General features: G+C 34.2%; 1 protein-coding gene across 3 annotated transcripts in view; it reads right to left on the reverse strand.

Moving 5' to 3' along the window:
• CCDC178 (coiled-coil domain containing 178) overlaps positions 1 to 26,067 on the reverse strand; it is a 441,055-nt gene that overhangs the window by 113,665 nt on the left and 301,323 nt on the right. For all 3 annotated transcript variants that reach the window (XM_019465445.2, XM_019465447.2, XM_019465449.2), the window contains one exon: positions 24,081 to 24,230. In XM_019465445.2, coding sequence (XP_019320990.2) covers positions 24,081 to 24,230 — 150 coding nt within the window. The remainder of the gene's footprint in view (positions 1 to 24,080; positions 24,231 to 26,067) is intronic.

Here is a 26,067-nt window from a genome sequence, read left to right on the forward strand (position 1 = left end):
AAGCAGCAAAGAATACAGCACTCTGGATGCACTCTTAGCTTTCTTTTACTGTCTATAGTGATAAGCTTGGTTTTGCTGTTTTCCAGTATTTATAATTCTTCAAGGGTACTCTAAGTCAAGGGATTTGTCCTCGAGAAAAGCACTTGCTTAAATGCCAGCTATTAATTTGCTTTTTATTGAAAAGTACTTTAACACCTCTAAACGTAAAAGATCAACACTGACGCTTACACTACGTGAGAACGGTAGATCACGTGTGTTCAGTTGAATTCTGTCCCCCTAGAAATATATGCTGAAGTCCTATCCCCAGTACCTCAGACTGTGATCTTATTTGGAAACAAGGTCTTTATAAAGGCAATCAAATTAAAGTTAAGTCATTAGGGCGGGCCCTAATCCAATACAACCAGTGTCCTTTATTTTATTTATTTATTTTTCAAGCAGCATCCTTTAAAGGGGAGAAATTGGGACACAGAGACATATACAGAGAAAAGATGATATGAAGATGGCCATATACAAGTCAAGAAACGCCTGAAGTTACCAGAAGCTAAAAGAGAGGCCTGAGACAAATACTTCTCTAGAGACTTCAGAGACAGCATGGCTCAGCTGATACCTCAATCTTGGATTTCTATTCCCCAGAACTATAAGACAATTGATTTTTGTTTTGCGAAGCACCCAATTTGTGGTACTTTGTTATGGGAGCCTAGAATACTAAAATAATATGTTTTAAACATTCTGAGTCAGTTTTCCAGTAATAACTTGTGATACATTGTATGATGGCAGAATATTCCAGAAGTTTCTAGTACAGAGGGTCTCTCACTAGAATGATTTCTTTGCAATTTCTTGAAAAAATTTTTCACAAAATTATGAAGTGCACCATGATATAAAAATACTTGTAATGCAAATAGCAATTTTACAGCTTGTTTCATAATTGTATTTTTATTTACAGGTGATTTGAAACACACAAATATTTCTGGAGGCTTTAAAGTAAATCATTGTATACAAATCTCTGAGAATGTTTGTCCTATATCCTGCCTGTGTTATTTTGTCTATAGTATCTTATAGGAAACCATCAAATAAAGATTTGAGGGTAGCTTCATTTTTTTCAAAAGAGCAGAAAAATAGGTAATGAAAAAGAATGAGACCAACAAATAATATATTACAATTTTAGAAATGTTCTTCCCATCCTTTACATAATCTCTAGTAAAACTGTCTGTTCAACATGAGGCATTTTCTAAAATATTATAAGAATTCCTAAACTTCACTTAGAAAATAACTCCCACCCCATCTCTCTACGACCACAGGATGATATCCAGACAAATTAGGTCAAGGACACTGTGTTATAATAAACTGACAAGAAAATAATTATTTGAGTAAGTATCCTTTACCACAAAATTAATAGCAATTTACAGCAATTGCTGTAGCAATTATACAATAAAACAGCAATAGCAATAAAACAGACCAAAAAAATTTAAGGACTAACTAAATGCAAGGTTTATCACAGGATAAGACACCTGCTTCAAAGACAGTGTATTAATTTCTCTCATCACCTCATAAGATTTTTTTAAAAAATTAACATTTAGTGTGTTTTTTAATTCTGAAATCATACAAAGTTGAGAAACAATATTTAGAAAATAGAAGGGATTATACAAATGTAAATAAAATGATCCTACAACTCAATGATAAACTTTATTTAGAATTTCTTGCATTTCCTATCAAATATGAAAACATATCAAACACATATGTGTTTGATTTGATTAACTTAAAATTAATGTATAATTAGGTACCCATATAAGTTAATCCAATTACTATCATACTTTTAAGTTGTGTATAAGCTTTTATCACTTTACATTATGTCAAGGTAATATCCATGACATTTGTTAACTTAGAATTTATAGTTTAAATCAGCTGTTTTTATATTTGATTTTGTAATTGCATTATACTTTATTTAACCATCTCCCAATTGTTTGGACACTTATTCTTAAAGATTCTGGAAGCCTCAGAGTACTTGACAGGGTGAATTCTTGATAAATACTGTTGAGAGACAAGTTTATTATTTTTAGCTTAAACATAGGGAACACATTCTTTACTAAAGAACAAGAGAAGAATCAGAGAACTCCTAAGTCTGTTCATTCTTGGTAGAATTATTTTCCTGGAAGATTTTTTAATATAGTTTAAGAATAAATTTAAGATTATATTTTGTATTTATTTAATTCATACTTCATAGCAAATAGTTCTTAATGAAATAAAACCTGGATAGAAATATAAATATTTTATTCATTACAGTTTTTCAAACAAGTATAACTGGGCTCATTTTCCCACAAGTTTGTTATATTTTCCAAGGTATGTCTGAGAGGTCAAATGGCAAATGATCATAAACTTTAAATTTATAATAAAAATGTTCTTGAGTTTGAGATAGCTTATATAAATTTTTTAGTATTACTTTAGTCCTCTGAAGAGTTCTGAAATAAAAATGACAGACATCATTATTTTCATATCACAGATAATGAAATTATTAATCTAAGATCCTGTGAAGCAACTTGTGGCACCCAGTAGCCTGGGTAAAATGGCTCTCTAGATAATATAAAGGGAATGAGTAAGAAAAGAGGGCAGGGAACTAAAAACAATCAAAACAAAAAACCAAACGAAACCCAAACATTATACAGTGCGGAGTTAACTTGCAAACCTAATGAACATGGTTTATATCAGACAAATTTTTAGAAAATATAGTTAGCAATCTTGTGGAGTTAGGAAAGGAGCTAACACGTCTTCAGAAACAACATATCTTATTGTTAGGGAGTAATAAGGCATTTGGAAAATATGATCATTGATATATGAATTCACCAGGATGGTCATCAAGAAAGATCTGGAATTTCTTTTTCTGTATGTAGACCTTGCTTGTGGCTTACCTGTAAGATATGGAATAAGATTTCTAAAATCTCAGTCTATTTAATTGCATTGACTTCAGTAGCCTGGCTTATACCAATTATCAATGTTTTTAACCTTCACATTCATTATTAGAAACAAAGTTAAAGTCAGTTACTATATGGATAAATATTAACACCAGCTGAAAATTATCTCAAGAAAGAAATGAAGAAATAAAAGAAAAGATCCAGGATGAAAAATACCCTGATGAGAGCTGGAAATTCTTCTGACTTAATAAGATCCTAACAATAAGCCCTTCAAAAACTCCTTCCTGTAGAGACAGGAAAAATAAAGCCAGTTGTGAAAGTAGTCTTGCCACTTTTCTATAAATCCAAGTGGACCTGAATTTATGTGATGCTCACCCTTCAAATAAATGTTTTCTAGTGACATGAAGATTCAGAAAATGCTTCAACAGCAATAACTGGGATGGACGCTGTGTTGTAATAATTTGGATACACTTGACTAATGCAGTTATTTGCAATGAGGTTGGCTCAGTGCCCAAAGCAGTGAGCAAACAAATATAGCTCGACAATTGTTTCATGCCTTCCAAGACAGCCAGAAAGATTTTTGCTCGGTCCAGGGGGGCCAGTGGTCACTACTGCAGGCTCTGGTCATCAACATTGCCTCGGATATATTTTTAAAATAGTCTTTGTTAAATTCACCAATGTGCTTTATGTAAAAATGCTGGTGAGGCGCGAGCGTTTTTAATCAAATTAGTATGCAACATAAGGCAGCTGTGTATTCAAATGGGTTTTTTAGCAATTTGGTTGTTTTCCTTATAATAACAGGAAAGAACATTTTGATTTTGAAGGTGACAGAGGCAATATTACCAGAATTAAACAATCTGAATTAGCTTTTTCATGAAATGTAATATGTTTTATGCTTTTAGATGGGATGCTCCGCTGCTTTCAGATGAGCCTTCCACTGTCACAGTCAATGGCCAGGAACAGAATAAGCTCTGGAGGTAGGATTATCCTCAAATTTAATTTTTTTTTAGAAGAAGCTAATGGCAAATGTTTCTAGCAAACTTTAGGTTCATCTATGTTATAACTAGAGAACCAAGACAGGATATTAAAGGAACAGATAAGTATAAAATTAGTAAACAAAGTTTGACATTTTGCTTATTCTATGAATTTAATGCTGAAAATGAATATAATCCCTAAAATCATAAACAGCATGCATGTCAGACAAAAGCTGCAAAAATTTCATTTCTTTGTCAACTTAGGTAAATTCAGAACTCTAGTACATAAGAGGGTAACAGGATTACAAATTTAAGTTATATGATAATGATTTTTTTTACTGCAGAAAGTTTGCAACCAAAGCTGATTAAACAAGCAAAGAGAGCTGTTTTAAAAAAAATTATCTATATTTTGTATGGATTGGTATTCAAAAGAGAACTAGAGTCCAACCACCCCACTATACAGATCGGAAATTCTTGTTGGTATCAGTTAAGAGGAAACAAAAGCCCAGAGGAGGTTAAAAACACATGTGTAGTGTTTAAGGTATATTTGGAATTATTGAAATGATAGCTTCCATAAAACCATTTCTTACTATCCAAAGTTAGCCTGTGTGGTTTTGAAAATGACAGGTAAGTTTTTATCCTAGCTCCTCATAAACTAGTTTCATTGATCTTTAGAAAGCGGGATCTTTTGACTTCTTAGCAACTAGAACCGCCTGTTACTAACATGTATTTGGGCAGGGAGAGGTACTGCTTAATTTTTAAAAATTTAAATGGTGATTGTGGCAAATCATTGTTTTGTCTGATCTTTATGAACACGCCGTTGAAAAGTCCTTTCCTAGAAGATGCATATATAGTAACTTTACAGCCTAAGGCTGGAAAAATAGTGATTAATGTCAACTTAGCCCAGGAGTCACGTGATCTAGCTTCAAAAGGAATAATGTCTGCCTAATAGAATAATAAGTGCATGCACTGGGGACCACATAGATGCTCTACAAATATTAGCAAGAGCAATGTGACTAAAGCAGGCTGCTAGTGTTCTGGATGAGAGGATTTTAAAGCCATCTGGTGTCTGGACATCAGCCTGAAAATCACAGGCTTCAATCCATAAGATAATCCATTCACATAGTCCACATACTGAGATGGCTTTCCCGACGGATTTGTTCCATTATCCCAAACCAGTCCCTGTAACCTGTGGAAAGGTCTAATGTCTCCTAGATAATAATAAGAAGCACTTATTATTTCTTTTATGGGACACACTTATTATACAGATTCAAATGGTTGAGGGCTCCATACTCAGAGAGAAAAACAGACTGCAAAAATAGACTAATATAGGTAATATATTGTGATTAAAACTGTATTTCTTCTTTATGAAAAAAAAACAAATTAAGAATATAGTCTTATGCCTTGTAAGAAAGGTAAGTAACTCCAAAATGATAGTTTTCAGAGATAAAAATAATATGCAAGGGGGATTTCAATTCAATTACCATTTATTGAAAATATATAAGAAGGAAGCAGAGACAAAAAGTAAGTTATTAGGGGTCTCTGTCTTCAGAGATTAAAAGAGTCAAAAAGAAAATTAAAAAAATACGCAAGTGATAAAACCTGTGTATACAGTCAAAGCAGGCCAAAAAAGTAAAATAATGCTTAATGTTCAAAAAGTATTTGTACTTCAAATTTTTTAACTACCTAAAATGTAATTTAATTTTTTAACTTATTTGGATAAAATTTTATAACAGCCCTTAATTTCAAAATTATATTTGTTTCTTTAGAAGAATATTTTGTCCACTGGTACATAAAATAATTAGTATATAAAATCTTTAAGATGTCATTATGAAAATGATTTTAAATTAAAATGCTAATTTTAATATACTACTTATTTTACAAAACTTAAACTATCATATGAGAACGTCTCCTTTAGAGCCAGATCATGAAAACAAGGCACCTGACGCTTTTCATTGTCTTTTATATGTAATTATCACCTTCTCTATCCCAGTGAAATGAAAATATAGCCCTTTCCAAATTAGTACACACTTTTGTCTTCCCCACTTAGATGAGGCATCTTGAGCTGAATCCATTTTGTTCCTAATATCCCTATGACCTGTCTTCACATCAAATAGATACGACAATCACTGAATATTTTTCATATGAAAAAAATCCAGTGTTATCTTTCACTTCCTATTCTTTGTGAGTGTTCTCTAATGCTTAACATGAAAAGGTTCTGCATACACAATGAGGCTTTAAGTTCAATGAAGGAAGGACACAGACTTCTAATTACCTTGGATTCCTCCTACCACCAATTTTTGAGAACCTACAGTAGAGATAGGTTTACCTATCTTGAGTTCAAGAACTCAAGTTAAATAAATGGAAAAAAGAAATTGCCTCCTTGGGCACATATGCTTGTGCTACTTATGTGTGATTGAAATGCCAATACTACCATTACTTGGCTTCTGCCTTTATCTAGGTGGAGGGAGGAGGGATGAGAAGGGGCCAGTTCACTAATAATCAAGCAAAGATCTATGGAATATCACCTGTGTGCCAGGAAAGAGGTCGAGTTAAAAGTAATTCCTGTTCTCCAGGATTTATAATCCAAAATGCATGCAAGGATTTCTTAGCTTTTAAGAACTTCTACAAGCTATCTTTTGATTCTACTTCCCCTGTCTCAATATTTAGACTTTTTCTCATCTTGTCTCTGAGATCGTCATCAAATGCGGTTTCAAACTTAGGAACTGGAGTTGGCAAATTTACTTACCAACTAGCATTAGTGAAAAAATATTGCTAAGTGTAGCAGAGGCATAAAACTGTCCTTGTTAAAAAATATTTTTATATTGGAGCCTGCTTCGGATGTTGTGTCTCCCTCTCTCTCTGCCCCTCCCCTGATCTTTCTCTGTCTCACTTACTCTCTCAAAAATAAACATTATGTGTGTGTGTGTGTGTGTGTATTTATATATATAAAAAAAATATATATATATAAAATGTGTGTATATATACATACATGTATATATACATATATGTATACACACACACACACATATACATTTACAGGAAACAAAAGAAGCCTGGAAAGTGGGAGTATAATTGGGAGATCATCAGAATCGACTTTGAGAGAATTAATATACTGACTAAAAATAAGATGATTAGGGAATTTTGAGTTTTTCCTGAGAGAAAACTGGCACAGATCCACAAATTCCCAATATTAAGAAGTTGGAAAATCTGTTCTCATTCTAATTTGGGAGCGGAAATAAGAGAGTTAAGCATAAAAGGTTGTTAACTTAGTAGTCAGGGGAGATCCATCAGGATAAAGGATATCCATCAGATGAAGGATAGAGTGAGGATAAAGTAAAAAGCAAATATGCTTAAATCATGTATTATGAATACTTTTCTAGTTTGTAGAACATTATGTGCAGGATGAGTCCAGTTTTGCTAAAAGAGAGACTGGAAAGGTATATATATCATAAAGCAAAAAAGTTATCTTCTATGTTGGAATTGCAGGTGTTGAGAAAGTCGTGGGGTTTTTGTTTTTTTGCTCTCACTATTTTCCATATTTTCTGTAATAAGCATAAGTATAGACAGAAAAAAAAGAAAAAATGTAAACTTTACAGTAAATACATAAAGAAATAAATAAGCAAGCAGGCTAAAAGACATTTCTCATTCAGCCATGAAGTGAACCGCAGGAGCCAAGGGTATTCAAATGACTGACCTGAGGGACTATGAGAAGACTTAGTAAGATTGAAAGGATCACTTGAATGTAGCTGGACTTTATTTCAATAAAGCGAACACAGCATGGGCCTTAGAGGCAAAGTTATTTCAGTTATTTGATTCTCAGTTTACACCTACATACATTGGGGCTATTTATGCCTGCTTCAAAGGGTTTGTTATAAATAAATACTAAATCAAAAGCTGTTTATGAAGCACGTAGAACAATAACGCTATGTAAAACACTATTGTGTTTAATCTGGAAAGACCCTTATGAATCACCCATCCCAGGGTTTTTCAAACTGTGGGTTGTAACTCATTTAGAGTGATATCAATTTAGAGGAACCTAACTACCATTTTAAAAATGAAACTGTAAAGAACAGAAGAGAAGAGAAAATGGCATGCTGTACACGAACATCCGAGATTGTGAGCCGTACACAATATTATAAAGAACCATTTTGTCAATTTCCAGCCTTAGCTATGTATCCCACAGAAATGAAAACCTATGTCGACATGACCATCGACAGTAGCATTATGCAGACGGGTTGAAAAGTGGAAACAACTCAAATGTCCACCCATTGATGATTTGGTAAACAACACATGATCTATCCATATAATGGAATATAATTCAGCAATAAAAAAGTATGAAGTGGCTAAGTTGGATACAACATGGATGATTCTTGAAAACATTATGCTAAGTCAAAGAAACTAGTCACAAAAAACCATATATTGTATAATTTCATTTAAATTAAATGTCCAGAATAGGGAAATCTATAGAGACAGAAATTAGATTTGAGGTTGCCAGGGGCAGAGGCATTGTGAGCTTGGCACAATTATGTACACTTTTTAGAAACTTATAGGTAGGGGATTGCGGAGTAGTAAAATCTAGCAAAATATTTATGTATTTTAAAAAGGTAAAAGAATTGGATCTGGTTACCTGGGAAGATACTAGGGGAAATAATAGATCAATTTTTAAACATCTGGAAAAGTGTGGATTCCATGAAACACCAACAGGGTTTTCTGAATAGCAAATCATGCCAGAGCCCTTTTGATCTCGTTCTGTGATAGCATGATAGACCACGGAACAAGGAAAAATGATAGTGACAATCCATCTTATTTTCAGGAGGTCTTAGAATCTGCTCTTTGTCACCTTTTCATTGACAAACTTGGGAAAATATGACTTTAATCACATTATTTTTAGGTAGGTAAATGTATAACATGTTTGAATGTTCAATTTAAAAATGATACAAGCTTCAATTTCAAGTTGCACTAATATTTGGGGGGAGCCCCCAGGAGCTGGTCCTGGGGGCCATCTAGTCAACTGCTATTAGATGAACAGCATTAGGTAATTTAGAGTGTGCTCATCAACTCTCTAGGTAATTATAAATTTACTCAGTACAAGTAAGAAATAAAATTTAAAGGATGGAATAATATAGACGCACAAAAAAATACCTGGAAGAAATCGGTCTTATTAGAATATTGATCAACAATGTGATGTTACTGTGAAAATTGCCAACAGTCCACAGGAAAATCTTAAAAGGAATAGGACATTCAAGGACTTAAAAAAAATCATTTTGCCTTTTCTTTATTGTAGTTAACCAGCATCAAAATACTTGTTCCCAGTTTTGGTAACTAATACCATACATTTTAATGGGTTCAAAGATAAAGATTGGTCATTTTTGAGGTTTTCAAATGTTTTGCCTTGTGTATGTATTACTTTTGTAATTAGAGGATTCAAGCTACATTTTTAAACCATGGTTAAATAGCAAGTAAACAAATAACTTAGAAAAAAAGTATCAGGATACCCCCCGCCAAAAGTGTTTCAGGCAATAAAAAAAAAGTGAAGATGGTACCCATAAGGAAATGACAAAATGAAGAGAATTATTTAGCCCATACATATATAGGCGACAAATACTTAAGAGGCCAACAAGTATTTAGGAGGATATATTATGTGATAGTCCCTATACAAGGCTGCCACGTACATCTTTCCACATTATCTTCACAGGCCCTCTATACAGTGAAAGAAGAAAGAGAATTGGAGGAAACAGACTGGCTGGGTTGCTTTCCTAAGGTCTTGTCAGAGACAGAAGTCACACTCGAATTTGTATTTATTTCAGGTGTCTTTATCTACATGAAATTTAAAATGTTTCCTTATTTCTTAAGTGTATGTGTGGTAATCACCATAGAAAAATAAAAGAATTTAAAATTTAAGATTTATTAAGAGATGCTGTTGGGTTTTTCTTTTCAGCACTGATCCAAATTGTCATGTAGTGTCCACCTTATCCTTATATAAAGATAGGATAATTCCTATTAAGGGTGTAATCTTCAGACTGTAAAGATTACAAACCCTATGACAGTAACTGAACCCACATTCTGTAATTAGAATTATATCTATTTTAAGTAAGCAAAGCAAACGAACTCTAGTAAAAAGAATTTATATAGTAGGAGCTGGGAACATTTGGAATTTTTTCTGATTTGGATTTTTTTCTTGGGTGGGTGTCCTTCACTTTTCAGAATCACATGATAGCTACTTTGGGATGCCTCCTTCTTGTTTCAAGGGTCTTATTAATTTTTATTTTGTTTTTGTAACACAAAAAAGGTTTACATACTCAAAATAAAATAAAATAAAATAAAATAAAATAAAATAAAATAAAATAAACAAAGGAATGAGGAAGACTGAAAATCATCCACAGTCTTAATATAGTCAACTTTTGGATTGCATCTTTTCCATATAGATCAATAGAAATATAATAAAATCTAATACCCATGACAATACAAAATAGGAAACATACAGTACATGTTGAGTTATAACATGTTTTTAATTAAATATGTTCCCTGTTATTTATGTCTCCTTTTAAAGACTGTATAATATTCCACTGTATATCAATTCTACTATATACTTAAACAATTCAATATCACTGAATGCTGAATATGCTGACATTTTTCCTCTTTATAAACAGTGCTATAGCCAACATCATTATGTGTGTATCTTTGGAGACTCAGATTATTTTCAAATAATCCTATTTTCAAATTCCTAGAAGTAGAAACGTTGCCTCAGTAGGTATGCACAAACATTTTGTTACATACCCAACCAGGAACAGTCATCTAGTAATTGAAAAATATTTTCCAGGCACTCTTCTAGGTGCTAGAGTTGTGGTTGTGAATAATATAGTAAGTTCCTTGCCCTTATTAAGCTTATATTCATGAAATAGGTCATAAGTAAATGGACATAGAATAAAGTATCAGAGTGTTAACTGCTATGAAGAAAAGAAAATAGGGTGATATGAGGGTGGGTGGCTGGGGGAAACCTTCAGATTAGGGGCTCTGGAACTTTCAATATGCTTTTAGGGGGGAACTTTCAATATGATATTAAAGGGGAAGAAAGAGCCAAATATAGGAAATTTGGGAGGAAATTTATATCTGGAAGGACTGGAAATTTCAAGGATGCTATACTGAGAATGAGTAGTCAAGGATAAAAAAATAGCATGAGGCTAGAGCAAAATGGGGTTAACTTGTGAGTAACATGACTAGGAAAAGAATGGATTATGCACTCTGGAAGGCTACGACAAGAAATATGGATTCTATTCTGAACATGGTCACTGGATGATTTCAAGTTTGTTTTTTGAGAGAGAGAGCATGTATGTGCGTGTGCGTGTGCATGTGCATGGACGAGCAGGGGAAGGGCAGAGGGAGAGGGAAAAAGAGAATCTTGGGCAGGTTCCATGCTCAGCACAGTGCCCAACCAGGGGAGGGGGGAGGGGGGTCGGTAGGCTGGATCTCACAATTGTGAGATCATGACCTGAACCGAAATCAAGAGTTGGCCACTCAACCAACTGAGCCAACCAGGGGCCCTAAAGATGATTTCAAGTTTTAATTTAATTATGATAAACATATATTAAAGTATACACATGATAAGTAGGTAGTTCAATGAATTACTTACAAACTGAACACATCCCCAGATCAGGAAAGAAAACATTACTATGGTTCCCCAACCCCGCTTTATGTTTTCTTCCAGTCAGTACTTCCCACTAAGGATAAACACTCTCCTGATTTCTATCAGCACAGATTAATTCATCCTGTTTATATAAACAACAACACAAAAACATACAGTATGTACTCTTTGTCTTCTTTTCCTCAAAATAGGGCTTGCGCAATTCATCCATATTTAAGCATCCGTGTAATGAGAGAATGAAGATAAAAAAAGTAAATGAATGCTACTACTGAGCACCGGACTACCCTAACATTTGGAAGGTGTACAGAAAGAGTTGCTAATACAGGAGATATAGAGTGTCTAGTGAGGTGGGAGAAAAATTAGGAGACCACGGTATCATGACCAAGACTCATTCCAAAATCTTTAACAAAAATGAAGCACTCAATGGTATGTGGAATTAAAAGAGGGTTTCTGAGGTGGTAAGTATTCCAGCATGTTTGTATAATGATGGGAATAGTCCACTGGAGAGGGAAAGCCTGAGGATATAGAAGGACAGGAAAATCGTATGGATGATGGCTATGAGAAGGTAAAAGGGAACAGATTCAGGGCACAAGGAAAGGGCCTTATTTATATTAGGAGCTGAGTAAATAAATATTTATCTAATTACTTTTAATAAGAAGGACACCAACTATGGAGTAAATACAGGTAGGCTGGCGAATTTGGTTATGGACAAATGAAAGTTCTCATCTTTTATGAATGCCTCTTTTCCCACTTCCCCTACCATCAGTGTATAATCAATCTTCTTGATTTTCTAAAAACGGGGTTGCAAACTTGTACCTCATTTTAATTTGTATGTATACAATTTTTAGAGAGATAGAAACATTTTTTCCTTTGTTTATTGGCCATCTGGATTTTTTTAAAACCTGCTGTATTTGTTGTTTGTTTGCTCATTTGAAAATACCTTTCTGTTTCTAGCACATAAACAATAATTTGCCTGGATTCAGCATTCTTGGGCGTCTTAATCTGTTCTGTAATTTATGTAGATAGTCTTCAGTCTTCTGTCATAAAACATTGAGAATGTTAAGGCTGGCGTTAGTATGATAATTTCCCTCTGTAGGCACTATGTTTCTTCTAAATGGATCCTTCCCAGAATTTTTTCTTTATCCTTGAAATTTAAAACTTGGTGAGGCATCTCTAGAGCTAAGACCCACAACCAGCTGGCCCCCACACACGCATGCCACACTGCTGTCAGTGCACAGTTCCAACTTCAGGTACACTGTCCACAGATAACCAAGAGAAAGACCTCTAGTCCTTGCATCGCCAGGTAAGAAAGATCCCATCCAACTTAGGGGATATTGCTTCTAAGAAGTTCAGTCTTCGGGCTGAAAGGGGATAACTGGTAGTCCTTACCTTGGTCCACACACTTCCAATACAGGAAGATATCTGGAGAGGTGGTATTACCATAATTCCTTCTTTTGCTTACCGTCACATTCCAGCGCCCTCTTAGGAATGGGAGTTTCCATATATCAGCACTCAGTATCTTTCTTAATTCTGTTCTAAAACTCTGTTGTGTTTGGGAGAAATTCTATTTGTGAAGTGTGTTTGTCAGCCGCCTCTTTCAGCACTGATTATTATAATATCATTTCCTGGCACCATGGTGCATGTGTGCATGTGTGCATGCGTTTTGTGTGTGTGTGTGTGTGTGTGTGTGTGTGTGTGTGTGTGTGGGCATCTAACCACTCCTGTGGCCAAGTTCCCCAGAATCTCAAGCTTGGTGCCCTATCAACAAATTTTCACAGAAAGCTTTGCTTCCTTCTTTATTCTTTACTACGTGCTGCCTGCTGCTTGCAGCTGCTGCTCTCTCTTCCTGTTTTTTAACATGATAGGTCTGTGTCTTCATCCTAATTTCGATTGCAATCTCTATATGATTAGGTGCATCTGCATTGGCAAATACATGTCCTGCAGTTTGAGGCAACTGGAGAGGAATTTTAAAGTCTGTTTAAATAGAAAAAGAACTTCTCTGCTTGGATCTCTGACCACTGATTAGAAACCTTAATGATCTGCTATTTCCTGTATAAAACATAAAATCTCTCCATCAAAAACTATTTCATTACTAGGCACTGCTTGATCGTACACCCAGTGTCACAGATGTTACAAAGTCCTTATAATTCAAAGACCTTTGCATTTAAAGAGATATAATGAAGCACAGGTTGAATAATGGGTTGATCAGGTAGAGAAAAAGAATATAAGAGAAACTATGGAATAGTAGAAAGTCCATGTGGCTGAGTCCAGCAGACCTGGGTTTCAATCCCAGCACTGTTTCCCACTGACAAGTAGTGTGGCCTTAAATTACAAAGCACCTGTTATGGGTTTTACTGTCCCTCTCCCTCCAAATTCTTATGTTGAAACCCTACCCCCAGGACCTCAGAAAGTGACTGTAATTAGAGATAAGCTCTTTACAGAGATAATTAACTTAAAATGAGGTCACTGGTTTAAGTCACCCAGTCTGTGGTACTTTGTTATACTAGCCCTTAGTTTCGTAAGAAAAAAAATGGGAGTATTTTCACTTGTCTTAAAGAGTTTTTACAAATTAAATAAGAATAATAGCATAATAATGAGAACACTATCTATAACTGACGATGTTATAAGCAGGTGCAGGGTTCAATATTTTACACTTATAAATGCATAGCCTGGTGGCAGCCACATACAAGGTGTGTAATGGAGAATTTATTTTCTCTTATTTACTGCAATGGAGAGATGCTTAAGTGAAAGTATCCTCCAATGGAGAAGGAGAGATGCAAAGATGAAAGAAAGAAAGAAAGAAAGAAAGAAAGAAAGAAAGAAAGAAAGAAAGAAAGATAGAAAGAGAAAGGGAGGGAAAGAGAGACAGATAGATAGGAAGGGAAGGACATCTCATAAAAGGTAGAACAAACTAACACATTGTTATGGAAAGAAGAGAAACATATCAGAGGCTCCTTACAGCTGAAGGTAACAGACTCTGAAGTAGTAAGGGACCAGTCAGTACCTAGTTCTCAGTGTGAACAGAGGGGAACATGGTTTTCTTGTAAAGTATTTTTTAGGTGTATTTGGCCAGAACTATCACATGTCTAAGCTTTCATTTCCATATGATGCTGTAGTTTGCACAGTGTCTATGTTACAATTGTTCTAACAATATTAATAGTAAGAATGGAGAAAGGTTATCATGAAGTCATACATAGTACTGTATTGACTGTTTTTATTTCCTTTTTAGCTTTTTGAGTTACTGACATATTATTGCAGCAAAACATATGTAGGGTCAATTCATGCTGAATAGTTATTAGAAACCATGATAACAAAAGTCATTACACTGCAGTTCAGTTTTGACAGTAAAATTTCTGCAACATTATCACAAATCCTCATGCATTAGTGCAATGATCCTTACTATAGTTTCATATTAGAATCAAAAGATTGCTGTAGCATGCTTGATACAAAAAGTCAAGCAGGCCAAATTCTTTTCTGCTTTTACAGATAACATTTTGCTCTTTTTCTATGTACATCAATGCAGATAGTAGCTTTGTTTTATATACTTTTTTTCAATAACCTATGAGTACATTGCATATCTTCTTTAAAATGAGGGTTTTTTTCTTGAAAGACCACACATTTCTGATTACCAGCACCAAAGGAAATAATTTGAAAATGATTTTATATCTGACATAACTTTACAGAATTTTAAAACTATATTTTTCACTGCATTATTATCTTTCCTCTTTTTAGATAATGTGTTGGCTGTGTGTTCATTTTTTTTTTTTTAATTGGTGATTTACTGTGATGGAACAAGATTTACAAAAGGAATCTGTCATATTTAGGATTACTTTGATAGGAAAGCTATCTGACAAAGGGAAAATGTTTTTAATGCCTATCTGTCCACAATATTTTTCCATACTCATTAATTAACAAACACCTAAAAGGTCAGATTGTACAGGTAAATTAAATATATTTTGTGGTAATGTTAATTTCCTCAGGTCCATTTTTTTCCTTTTTTTTTAATGTTTATTTATTTTGGGGGGGGGGAGGGGGGGAAGGGAGAGATAGGGAAGAGAGAGAGGGAGGAGACACTGAATCCGAAGCAGGCTCCAGGCTCTGAGCTGTCAGCAGAGAGTTTGACGCGGGGCTTGAACTCATGAGTCCTGAGATCGTGACCTGAGCCGAAGTCGGACGCCTTAACTGACTGAGCCATCCAGGCGCCCCTCCAGAGGTTCATTTCAAAAAAACAAAAGAAATATAACCTATCAACCAGTGCCTAGTGAATTTATTAAGGAACCTAAAAAAGCTGAATAACTTCTTTCTTAGTTGGAAAATCAGGTATAGGCATAGGCATAGGTATAGGTATAGGTATAGGTATAGGTATAGGTATAGGTATAGGTATACGTAGAATACGTAGAATACGTAAAATATAGGTATACGTAGAATATGGATAAGTAGAACACATTTCACTAGAAACAAAATATGTCCTCTGGAAATGTGGATATAAATAAAATCCTGCTTAGTTGTGTCACATTTGAAGTGATTATAGATTGTGTGGAATTGTTTTACAATTGCAATGTGAAGATGCCAGATCCCATCAAATTAAAATATTGAGGACTGTCATGGTGTATGTTGCTTTTATTATTTTCTTCTCCATCTGTGAACTTTCACAGACTTCTTCACAATGGTTCTAATAACATATTTCCTGTTTGGGTTGTTTCTAGGAAACTTCTGGTTGTTACAGCTATTGTGAATGAGCTCTTTTCATAAATGTATATGTTCTGACGGTGTTTTTTAGTACAAGATTTGGATGTAACTCTGACTAACCCAAGTTGTTGCTAACCTTCTCATATAGGACTTTCTACTCTACAACCCTCTGTCAGTTTTACCTAACCAAGGTGGTGCTTGTCCATTGCTCTATGCCTTTCAGCACCTGCATGCGTTTTTAACTGATTATCATAACGTCACTATACCCTACCTTTCTGTCCTCTCTCTCCTTAATTCACACTATATTCTCAGGTTGCGTAAACTCTTTTTTATCTATCAGAGGCTAGAAGCTCTTCTATAATAGTATAGCTACACCAAGATTTTGTATAAGAGATAAGGGATATATGCTTATCTAAGGAATAATGACAATATCAGAACTCTTATCTTCTACAGAAAGTCGTATCTTTCACAAACATAAATACAGTTTGTGAAAAACTATTGTAGGTGCTTTCCACTTAAAATGTATATTTATGTTCAATACGGTTGCTGAATAAATTAACTAAAATTACACATAAAAGCTTGCAAAGTGCCTCACGCATAGTAAGTGCTTCACAAATATTAACTATTATGAAATGCTTTTTACAATAATCCTGCTAGGCAGACATTAGTATTTCCATTTTTTTTTAGAGGCTCAGAGGGATTAAAGAAGTTGCCCATAGATATTCCTTCTTACCTTCAATAAGAGTAAAACTCTGAGAAAAGAACAAATGACCTACAGAAAACATTTAGTATATGAATATGCATTTCTTATATTAATATTCATGTTAATAAATGATTGTAAGATACAGCTCTGTAGACTTGGGGAGAGATGATTACAAGAGCAGTTTTTTTCAAATGTTTATGTCATTGTGATGCATATGTATAGTTCAAAAGTAAAAAAATCATTATACTGATTACTCCCACAGAATTGCAAATCAGTTGCAGTTCTAAGTCCTACATTAGACAAGTGTAAGTAGAAAATATACCTATTTATAGGAGGTGCATATAATGACCATTTTACTTATGTTATTGTAATTTTTTAAATGGTCTTTGGGTGATTAAAAACTACTATATCATTTTATAGCTACACTATGACATTTAAAAAAGTCAAGTTCTAAGTCTGTATGGATTCCAAAGAACACAACCTATTTATTAGAAAATATTTCAAGTTTTTCTAGGGCCTTACACATAGCATAAAGAATACTTTATTTACTCCCTCTTACAAGTTATATATAAGCAAAATTTCCTGAATGTATGATTTTATGACATGAAATCTTCTCCAATTCTCTATAGAATAATATTTTGCAAGGCTTAATCTATTAAATATTGTTAGTTGTAAATAGGTTTCCTAAGAAAGGATTCCAGGCACCACAGGAAATTCAGGGTTATTAGAATCAACAGGTTTCTTAAAATGGGATTGTTCAGAATCTTTAATATGCAAATGTGGTTTAAGTATTTTAAAAGGAGATATAGTATGCAGTGTGCCATATACATATATATGTAAAATATTTTTATGATAAGCATATAATAAATCTATCTCTAGCTCTGTATCTGAAGTTCTTTATATATATATTAGGGTTTCTTAACCTTAGCTCTATTGATATTTTAAGCTGAAAAAGGTTTTGGTGTGTGTGTGAAAGATATTAACAGTATCCTTGGCCTCTACTCATTATATACCACAAATACTCCTCCCAACATCCCCAGCTGTGATCATCAAAAATGTCTCCAGCCACTGCCAGATATCCATATATCCTGAGATCACTTTTTTAAGTTTATTTATTTATTTTGAGAGAGAGAGAGAGAGAGAGAACATGAGAGCAGGGGAGAAGGGGGGAGAGAGGGAGAGGGAGAGAGAGAGAGAGAGAGAGAGAGAGAGAGAAAATGAGTATCTCATGCAGGCTCCATACTGTCAGTGCAGAGCCTGACACTGGGCTTGAACTCATGGACCCTCAGATCATGACCTGAGCTGAAATCAAGAGTCAGATACTTAACTAACTGAGCCACCCAGGCACCCTGAAATCACTTTTACTACAATAGCAATTTGCTGCAGAGGAAATGCTCACACGGAGATGATGAGCATACACAGGGCCTTTCGAGTAGATACAACATCTGAGCATACCACAGTAGCAATAGGAGGTGGCTATGGAATTATTACGGTGATACAATATGTACTGCAGTTAATTTCATGAAGTTATGACTTAATACTGCATCTTGTTTATTGTTTACATTTCTCTTGGCTGCAGATGGTGCCGTGTACGGTTTATAAGTTTGTGTGTGTAAGTTTTGATACAATTTAACATTTTAAAATAGATTAGTGTATATTTTATGGTAGCAAATGATAAAATAGGCTAGTATCTACATGTGGTTCATGCATACATGACATACCTAGCTTTTCTTTAAATTTTTTTGATATTTTTAGGCTACATGGTTCATCTGTGAGTTTTTTCAAATTGTCACAAATCTCAAAAAATGTTTCCCAATATATATACTGAAAAAGGTCTATGGATAATTAGTCCCGTGAAGTTCAAACCAGTGTTGTTCAACAATCATCTCTATATATGAAAATTCTACCTTGAGTGTCTTTGATATATCAGGGATCCCGTCACATTCTAGAAATCACTTTTAAGCTTTTGCGAACATTAAAAACTGCTTGTTGCTGTGCAACTCCACTAGATCACCATCTCAAAATTGCTTGAAGGATACATAAGTCTACAATTCACTCAAAACTGGTGCCAGACTGAAAAGCTGGTTTGATTTAAGCTAAGATGACTTTTCTAAAGTACTGGCCAGAAATAAACATTTAATTTTTGTTGTTTTTCTTACAGAGTTTGGACAACAGAAGGGAGACTCAATGGGATAAAGCAATAGATGACCAACTGTCTACTCCTGTCTCAGGATCACAAAAGCTATTCAGAGATCTCTTGAGAGCTCTTCAGAGAAAGGGGCCAGTAGAAACTTAATACAAGCTTATCAGTGTTTAAGGTACGGCAACTCCTCCGTGTGTGCCTGTGATGAAACTATTTAAGAAATTATGATTTTCTTGGCAAAGGAATGGATTTCCATCTACACTGAAACAAGCACTCAAAACTCACTACTCGAAACCCAATTTTATATATTTTAGTGTTCACAAAATAACAAGCAATACAAAATACTTATGAAAAGGAGAACTAAAATAGCTTTCACACTTCCTTAAGAAAATAACTTTGTTTATTGCTAGAATTGACGTTGATTCCTCATCAAATCGATGTAAGGTGAGTATTAGAGGAAACCCATGTTTGAAAACTGAAAGAGGGAAGAGAAAATGTGCTAATGAAATCTAGGGATGATATAATATTTTTGAGAGTTTAAAATGGAAACTTTGTCCATTGAGACCTAGGGGAAGGAGATTAGACAGGAAAAGTCCATGATTCTTCCACTGGTGGGGTAAAGACAGGATGTTGTTGGGCTCGGATTCTATGCTGTCTTCTAGCAAAAAAAGTCCCTTGGTCTCTGGGGATCACAGCATTCGCATGGTAGCTGAGATGAGGTGGCATATTCCTGTGTCTTTTATTGTATCAAAAGAAAGGATATAAGTACAATGGATGATTAATAATTTATTTATTTTGAATAATTGAATGAATGAATGAATGAATAGTGTTTGAATTCTGTGAGACGTAGAAGTGTCCCCTAGAGCTCCAAAGTAGTCCTCTGGTTTATGTCCCTACATGACTCCTTAATAAGGCCAGGTTATTAAAGGTGATTCCAATCTGAGCATATCTATTGTAGTTACTCTTACTACTTTTCAACTACTGGTCCACTCAAACCTTCAAAAAATATCACAGCACATGCTCATTTTACAGCTGGTTGGAGAGAATATTTGAATGTAAGTTAAGACACTGTGTCCTAGGCCAGCTTTTCTTCTAATTAACTGTATATGTGGTAAATCACTGAGCCACTGTGCCCTATGGTTCCTCACTTGTGAAGTAATCTTTTATTTTACTTTCTATTTTTTTTAAATGTTTATTTATTTTTGAAAGAGAGAAGGAGAGAGAGAGCGTGAGCGAGCGCCATGTGAGTGGGGGAGGGGCAAAGAGAGAAAGAGAAAGAGAATTCCAAGCAGGCTTCAGGCACCATCCGTGCACAGAGCCCAATGTAGTGCCGGAACTCACGAACCACGAGATCATGACTTGAGCTGAAGTCAGACACTTAACCCATTGAGCCACTCAGGAGCCACTATTTTTTATTTTTTTATTGTGTGGCGCCCCTGTGTTTTATTTTTTACTTTTTAGTGTGTATGTGTGTGTGTGTGTGTGAAATTATCTTTTAAACAATTGGGTAACATTTGTAAAGGCATATCCAGTTCAAAATTTTTACAATTTTAGAATTGCAAAAATTATCGATAATCCCTGTGAAAATTAAATAATTTATAATAAATAAGTAGTTTTTTTTCTCCATGAGAAAATCATCGTTGAAAACACAGCTTCAATGAGATAAAATTACAAAAACAATTACTGAATCAAATAATCTGTTTCAGATGGACACTAGTGGCATAATGCATGACCGATGTGGCTTTTACATGCTTTATAGAGCCTGATGAGACATATGTAGGATTGTTTAATAATGACACATTACAGAGGTATGCCACAGTTATGAAATGGGTTGGATTTCTGAAAATCCTGTTTGATTCCTATCTCAGTTAGTTCCTTTCACTCAGGTGACGCTGTGACACACTCAATCTCAGCCCTTATCTTAAACTGGAGATGACTATAACACCAATAATGACAAAAACGTTAGAGGATTACTGATGGACATTACAGAGACAATGTGTGCAAACTGGATGGTACGGATACCAAGTCCCTCTAAGTGCCAGTTACGTGCCGACTGATTCTCTAATGATTTGTATTCCCTTAGTCTGAAAGTCCTGAGAACTGGAGCAGGCAAAGGTGAGGCTTCACAAGTGGTTCACAAAAGAATTAAAAATATTTTTTAACCAGTTTTGAAAGGGATCGTGTTCTCAGCCAACAGAACACATCAACATTGGCTTGCTTGCTTTTAGCTTACCTTTCTTGGCAGACTTGAAGAATTGGAGATGGCAATGAAAACAAACGTGATTTTACCAATCTATTCATGGGTTTAAATATTTTGAAATAGTTTGAAAATATTTTTGAAATCTTTTAATGAAAATGATGAACATGTCTATTTTTACACAGAAGTGCAACCTGTTTTTCAGATATTTTTCTTTTATTCCCCTTTAGTGTTATTTTAAATTTTGAGATCTTTAGATTGGATTCTATTCTATCGTTACCCATGAACAGGGAAGATTAGAATTTTGCACATTTTTGTTTGTTTCTGATTTTTAAAGGGAGAAATATTCATCACTGCAAAATTTTAAAGTACAGGAAAGTATCAAGAAGCATGCACAAAGGAAGCAGACCTAATTTTATCACCAAGAATAACACTAGAACATTCTAACACTTGAAGGTTGGAAATAAAATTGTGTTAAGGAAGGGGACATCATTCTTTTTTATATTTAATTTGTTTTGCTTCTCCATTAAGCTTCGCTACTTTTAGCCTAAAAATACAAAGTATGAAAATGTATAATTTGTGTAGAGAGAATAATACTCCTTAAGAAGCACAAGCATCAAAATACAATTTACCATGCCAAAAGGAATATATGTCTAGAAGCCATAAAGTTATTCTAAAAACAGGAAAATAATACACAAAATTCCTTAAAGTGAGATCCATTTTATATGACAAGAAAATTCAACAAGGGAATGAGAGGCTGAATGGTTTTTTTTGCATACCCAAAACTAAACTGGTCAAAGGACTAAAACCTATAATATATATATGCAGGAAATGCTGCAATATCAAAGAAGGGAACTAAAATATTAAGGGTTTTTTTTTTTTTTCAGTTTTGATGGCCAAATTCCATCCCGTAAGCAGTGCATTAGACGCTAATGACATACGATTTCTCACTGACAGATTTAACAGCATCAATAAGGCCTCTCTGTCCATTGCAGCAAATTGATCCTACATGACACTGACAAGGGCAGCCTGCACTTAATGACCTCCATCGCTGAAGGATGGAAATGAAAAATGATTGGAAGTACAAATAAATCTTTGAAAGTTTCCCTGAAACAGGTGTGCTAAAAGTGATTCGTTTGAGGGATCATCACAAATATAAACTCAATCTCCTAGCATACCTCACTGTCTGTTCACACCAGGGTCTCACTCCTTGGATCTTGAATCACAATTTGCTTTAATTCCAACATCAAGACGATTTTATTCTTACTATGGAAGTAGTGTGTTAGGGACTCTCTTAAAGGCCTGGTTTCTTCACTATTTATGCAGTATCTATTGGTCATTTTCCACCAAAGGATTCTAAATAAACTGATAACAAGTATACATAAAATTTATTTTTGTTTCCCTTCTGGTTAGAAAAGGAAAAGGAAATACAGTATATCCATCGATTATTTTCTCCTCCTCAATTATCAGGAACAAATAGAACATGTTTAGCCTCAATAACAACGTCAAATGCATGAAGTGATTGGACAAATGTCCCATTAAAGTCCTTTCTTTCAATCCGGCACATGGTTTGAGGACACCAAGCTTTTGGCATATAGTTGTACTATCGATTTGTTCACAAACACATTTATTTCTTAATCTGCCTTCATCGTGCTACTAATTTTTAAGAGAAAAATACACACACACACACACACACACTCTCTCTCTCTCAATATATTCAGAAGCTTTAACTCTCAGGAGAGCAGATAGATGGCAAACATAAGCAGCATACCAGATGAATGCAATAGTTACTTATAGTTGCATAGTATCTCTTTATTTTCGAAAATAACTATGGATGTCTCCTTCTTATTACTTATCAGTTTTCCTCTGAGGTAAATCTTATTTCACAGACGAGAAAACCGAGGCCAGAAAGGATACATAACTTGCCAAGATCACTGAGCTAGTAACTGGTAGAGATGCACTCAAATCCTGGCCTCTGTCTTTCCAATATTTCACCATACAGAGGGATAAATACAGCACTGGAATTTTAAACTACTAATTTACAGTAGAGTAATATGGGTGATGACTGTACGAGAAAGGATTCATTAGCAGCCTACCGGTTCTTATGACTAGGTGAATTGTTAAAAAAACAAGCATACCTCCAAATTTTGAAATTTAAATTCTGGGAAGATACAGAAATTCAAAGGGAAATAATTGTTTTTGTCAATGAGTATCTGGAGAAGAATACAGAGGAAGTGGCTGTATCTTAACACTCGAAGTGGAGCTTTTTCTTTCCTCTTCCATTTGCAGTGTATTGTGTACTTTACTTTTCTATTTTTATTATTACAGAATCTTTTACAAAATATGTGAGAATTTCTAGTGATTTCCATTAAACACAGAGGGTCATATACTCTCTAAGTTTATAATTAATACCCCTATTTATTAAGAAAATAGAAACAAACATTTGGAGCCCGTACATCATGAAGAGGATTTTGAGGCATATCGTGGAAACTTACCTATAGATAGAATTGAAATTTGAAATCTATGATAATATATTTAAATCTTTAACTATAAAAACTTGGTATTCCAGATCATAATAGAACAAATTAGTATAAAATGGTGGATTAGAAACTAAGTTTTTTCATTTCTCAAATATCCATTCAAAATTTCATTTCAAAGGTTGATAAAAATATTCACCAAAAATTTACAAGGAGGGAATATGCCATTTGGTGGCATACAAAGGACCACCGTCGGTCATATAAAAGCCCATGACTGACCGCTTGTTACTTTCTGCAGCACTCATGTCAAATAAATCATTATTAGGAAAAAAATATGAAAACCTACCTGTTTCTTAGCTTGAATTGAAGCATCAAGTGATAACTGTCTATCATATAGATTGAAATAATTGTCCTTTTCTGTTAAGAAAGTAGTCTGTAATTCCTGATATTCTTGAGCTAAACGCAAATTTTCTTCGAGTGAATCATCTTGTATTTTCTAGAAGATAAATAAATATATATATTTAATTAAAGTCCTTTCAATTTCCTTGAATTTTTTCAACATCATTTGAATCATCTACAAAGATTATATTATATATTGTAGAAAAATATTAAAGTTAAAAAGGTGCTTCCTCTGATACCAACATCCTCCTTGGACTTAATAATTTTCTTTCTTGACATACCTGGTTTCTTTCTTTTCTTTTTTTTTTTTTTTTTTGAACACTGATTTACCAGAGTCTGTCTGATTTTTGTTCTCCCTCTTTCCCACACTTCCCTCCATAATGCCTTGGGAAGGATCAGTCCTGAGATGCTCTTCCTGGCTTCCTAGAGGTTTTCTTCCAGTTTCCAACCCCCTTTCCCTTTCCCCAGTGCTCAAATAGGTAGAACACCCTTGGAAGCTTAGAATCCCATTTTCAAGAGGTTCAGAGTGGTGGCACTCACTGAAAATAGAGAATTAAAGAGTGAAGACAAAGACAAGGAACTCAATATTTAGAAGCACCACGAGAGAGCCATTATTTGCTCCTAGTATACTTTAGCTATTTTAAAGGTTAAATCTGTGAGCACCTGAGGACCTTATAGTATCCCCTCATGACTAAAGAAATATATGTTAAATCTAATACAAACCCCTTAGAATATAACTTTGGTAATATTACCAATTGGCAAACTAGGAGCTACCTATCATTTTAAATGAGATGTATGAATTCAAGTTCAGTTGTTGATTCTTTTTACATTTCTAGCACATATAATTTTCTCTGGTGCTTCAAAAGATGTGGAATTTATCAACAGCCTTAAATATTTTCAAACTTGTTAGTCTAGTAATTCATTTTATGTAAATTTATTTAAGCAAAAGCCTTATTCATTACAACAATTTTTACAGTAGCAAAAAGTTTCAAAACACATAAATGTAGATTAATCATGATGATGATAATGATGATTAAATAACTAGATACAAAAACAACCATTGTGAAGCCATTAAAAATGTTTCTTTGGGAAAACTGCCATCACATCAAACCTTTAGTATAAGTTGTTAAAAAATATACTGCGGTATGAGAATGTGCATAGATGAAATGTAATTCAGCAGAAAATTGCCTGTACAAATATTTCTGTATTTGCACAGCTAAAGATTTATTAAGGTCAACAAACATATTTCTCATGAAAGCCTTGTATCCATATTGATCTCTAATGATGAATAGTATGCCACAGCTGTTCTTCAAAAAGCCAAAATGATGAACTGAGAACCATTTTAAATGTCCTTGTCCTAATTCTGGCACAGCAATTTCAAACTTTAGAAACATTTATCTAATAAACTTATCTGAAATCACATAGAATTATCTTTTGGTAGGAGGACCAAGTATCCAGGAATCTTTTACTTTGATGGGGATGCTTTTGGGAAAAAAATGGTTACAGTTCTTTCTAATATGGTAACAACTTATTAAAATGTAAGCCTCAAGTGATGACGATGGATCATTGATCAATATTCTACTGAAAGTGGGACGACGAATCATGTTGAGTGTTTTTGTTTATTCGGTTTAGCATAAACACAACCCTGATATCTGAAGTATTCTACTTCTCAATTACATTTCTTTCAAGCCCTAGATAGCTCCTATAAATAAACCTTGCATTAGAGAGGAGTGCTACAAAAGTTGTGGGATTTGCACTGAACGTATTAAATGGCACTTTATTGAGGATATATTTGGTACTTCATGCTTTGCTAACTGTGTAATATGCAGTTTACTTTCAATTTCTGTATGATACCAGTTCTTACTGCTTTGTATGCCTTAATTAGATACCAATAAATCAAATTGTACAGTTACTCGATGAATCTTCAAAAAATT

This window comes from Panthera pardus, unplaced genomic scaffold (genome assembly GCF_024362965.1).
Source record: "Panthera pardus isolate Hobbes unplaced genomic scaffold, ASM2436296v1 HiC_scaffold_15, whole genome shotgun sequence".
Taxonomy (NCBI): domain Eukaryota; kingdom Metazoa; phylum Chordata; class Mammalia; order Carnivora; family Felidae; genus Panthera; species Panthera pardus.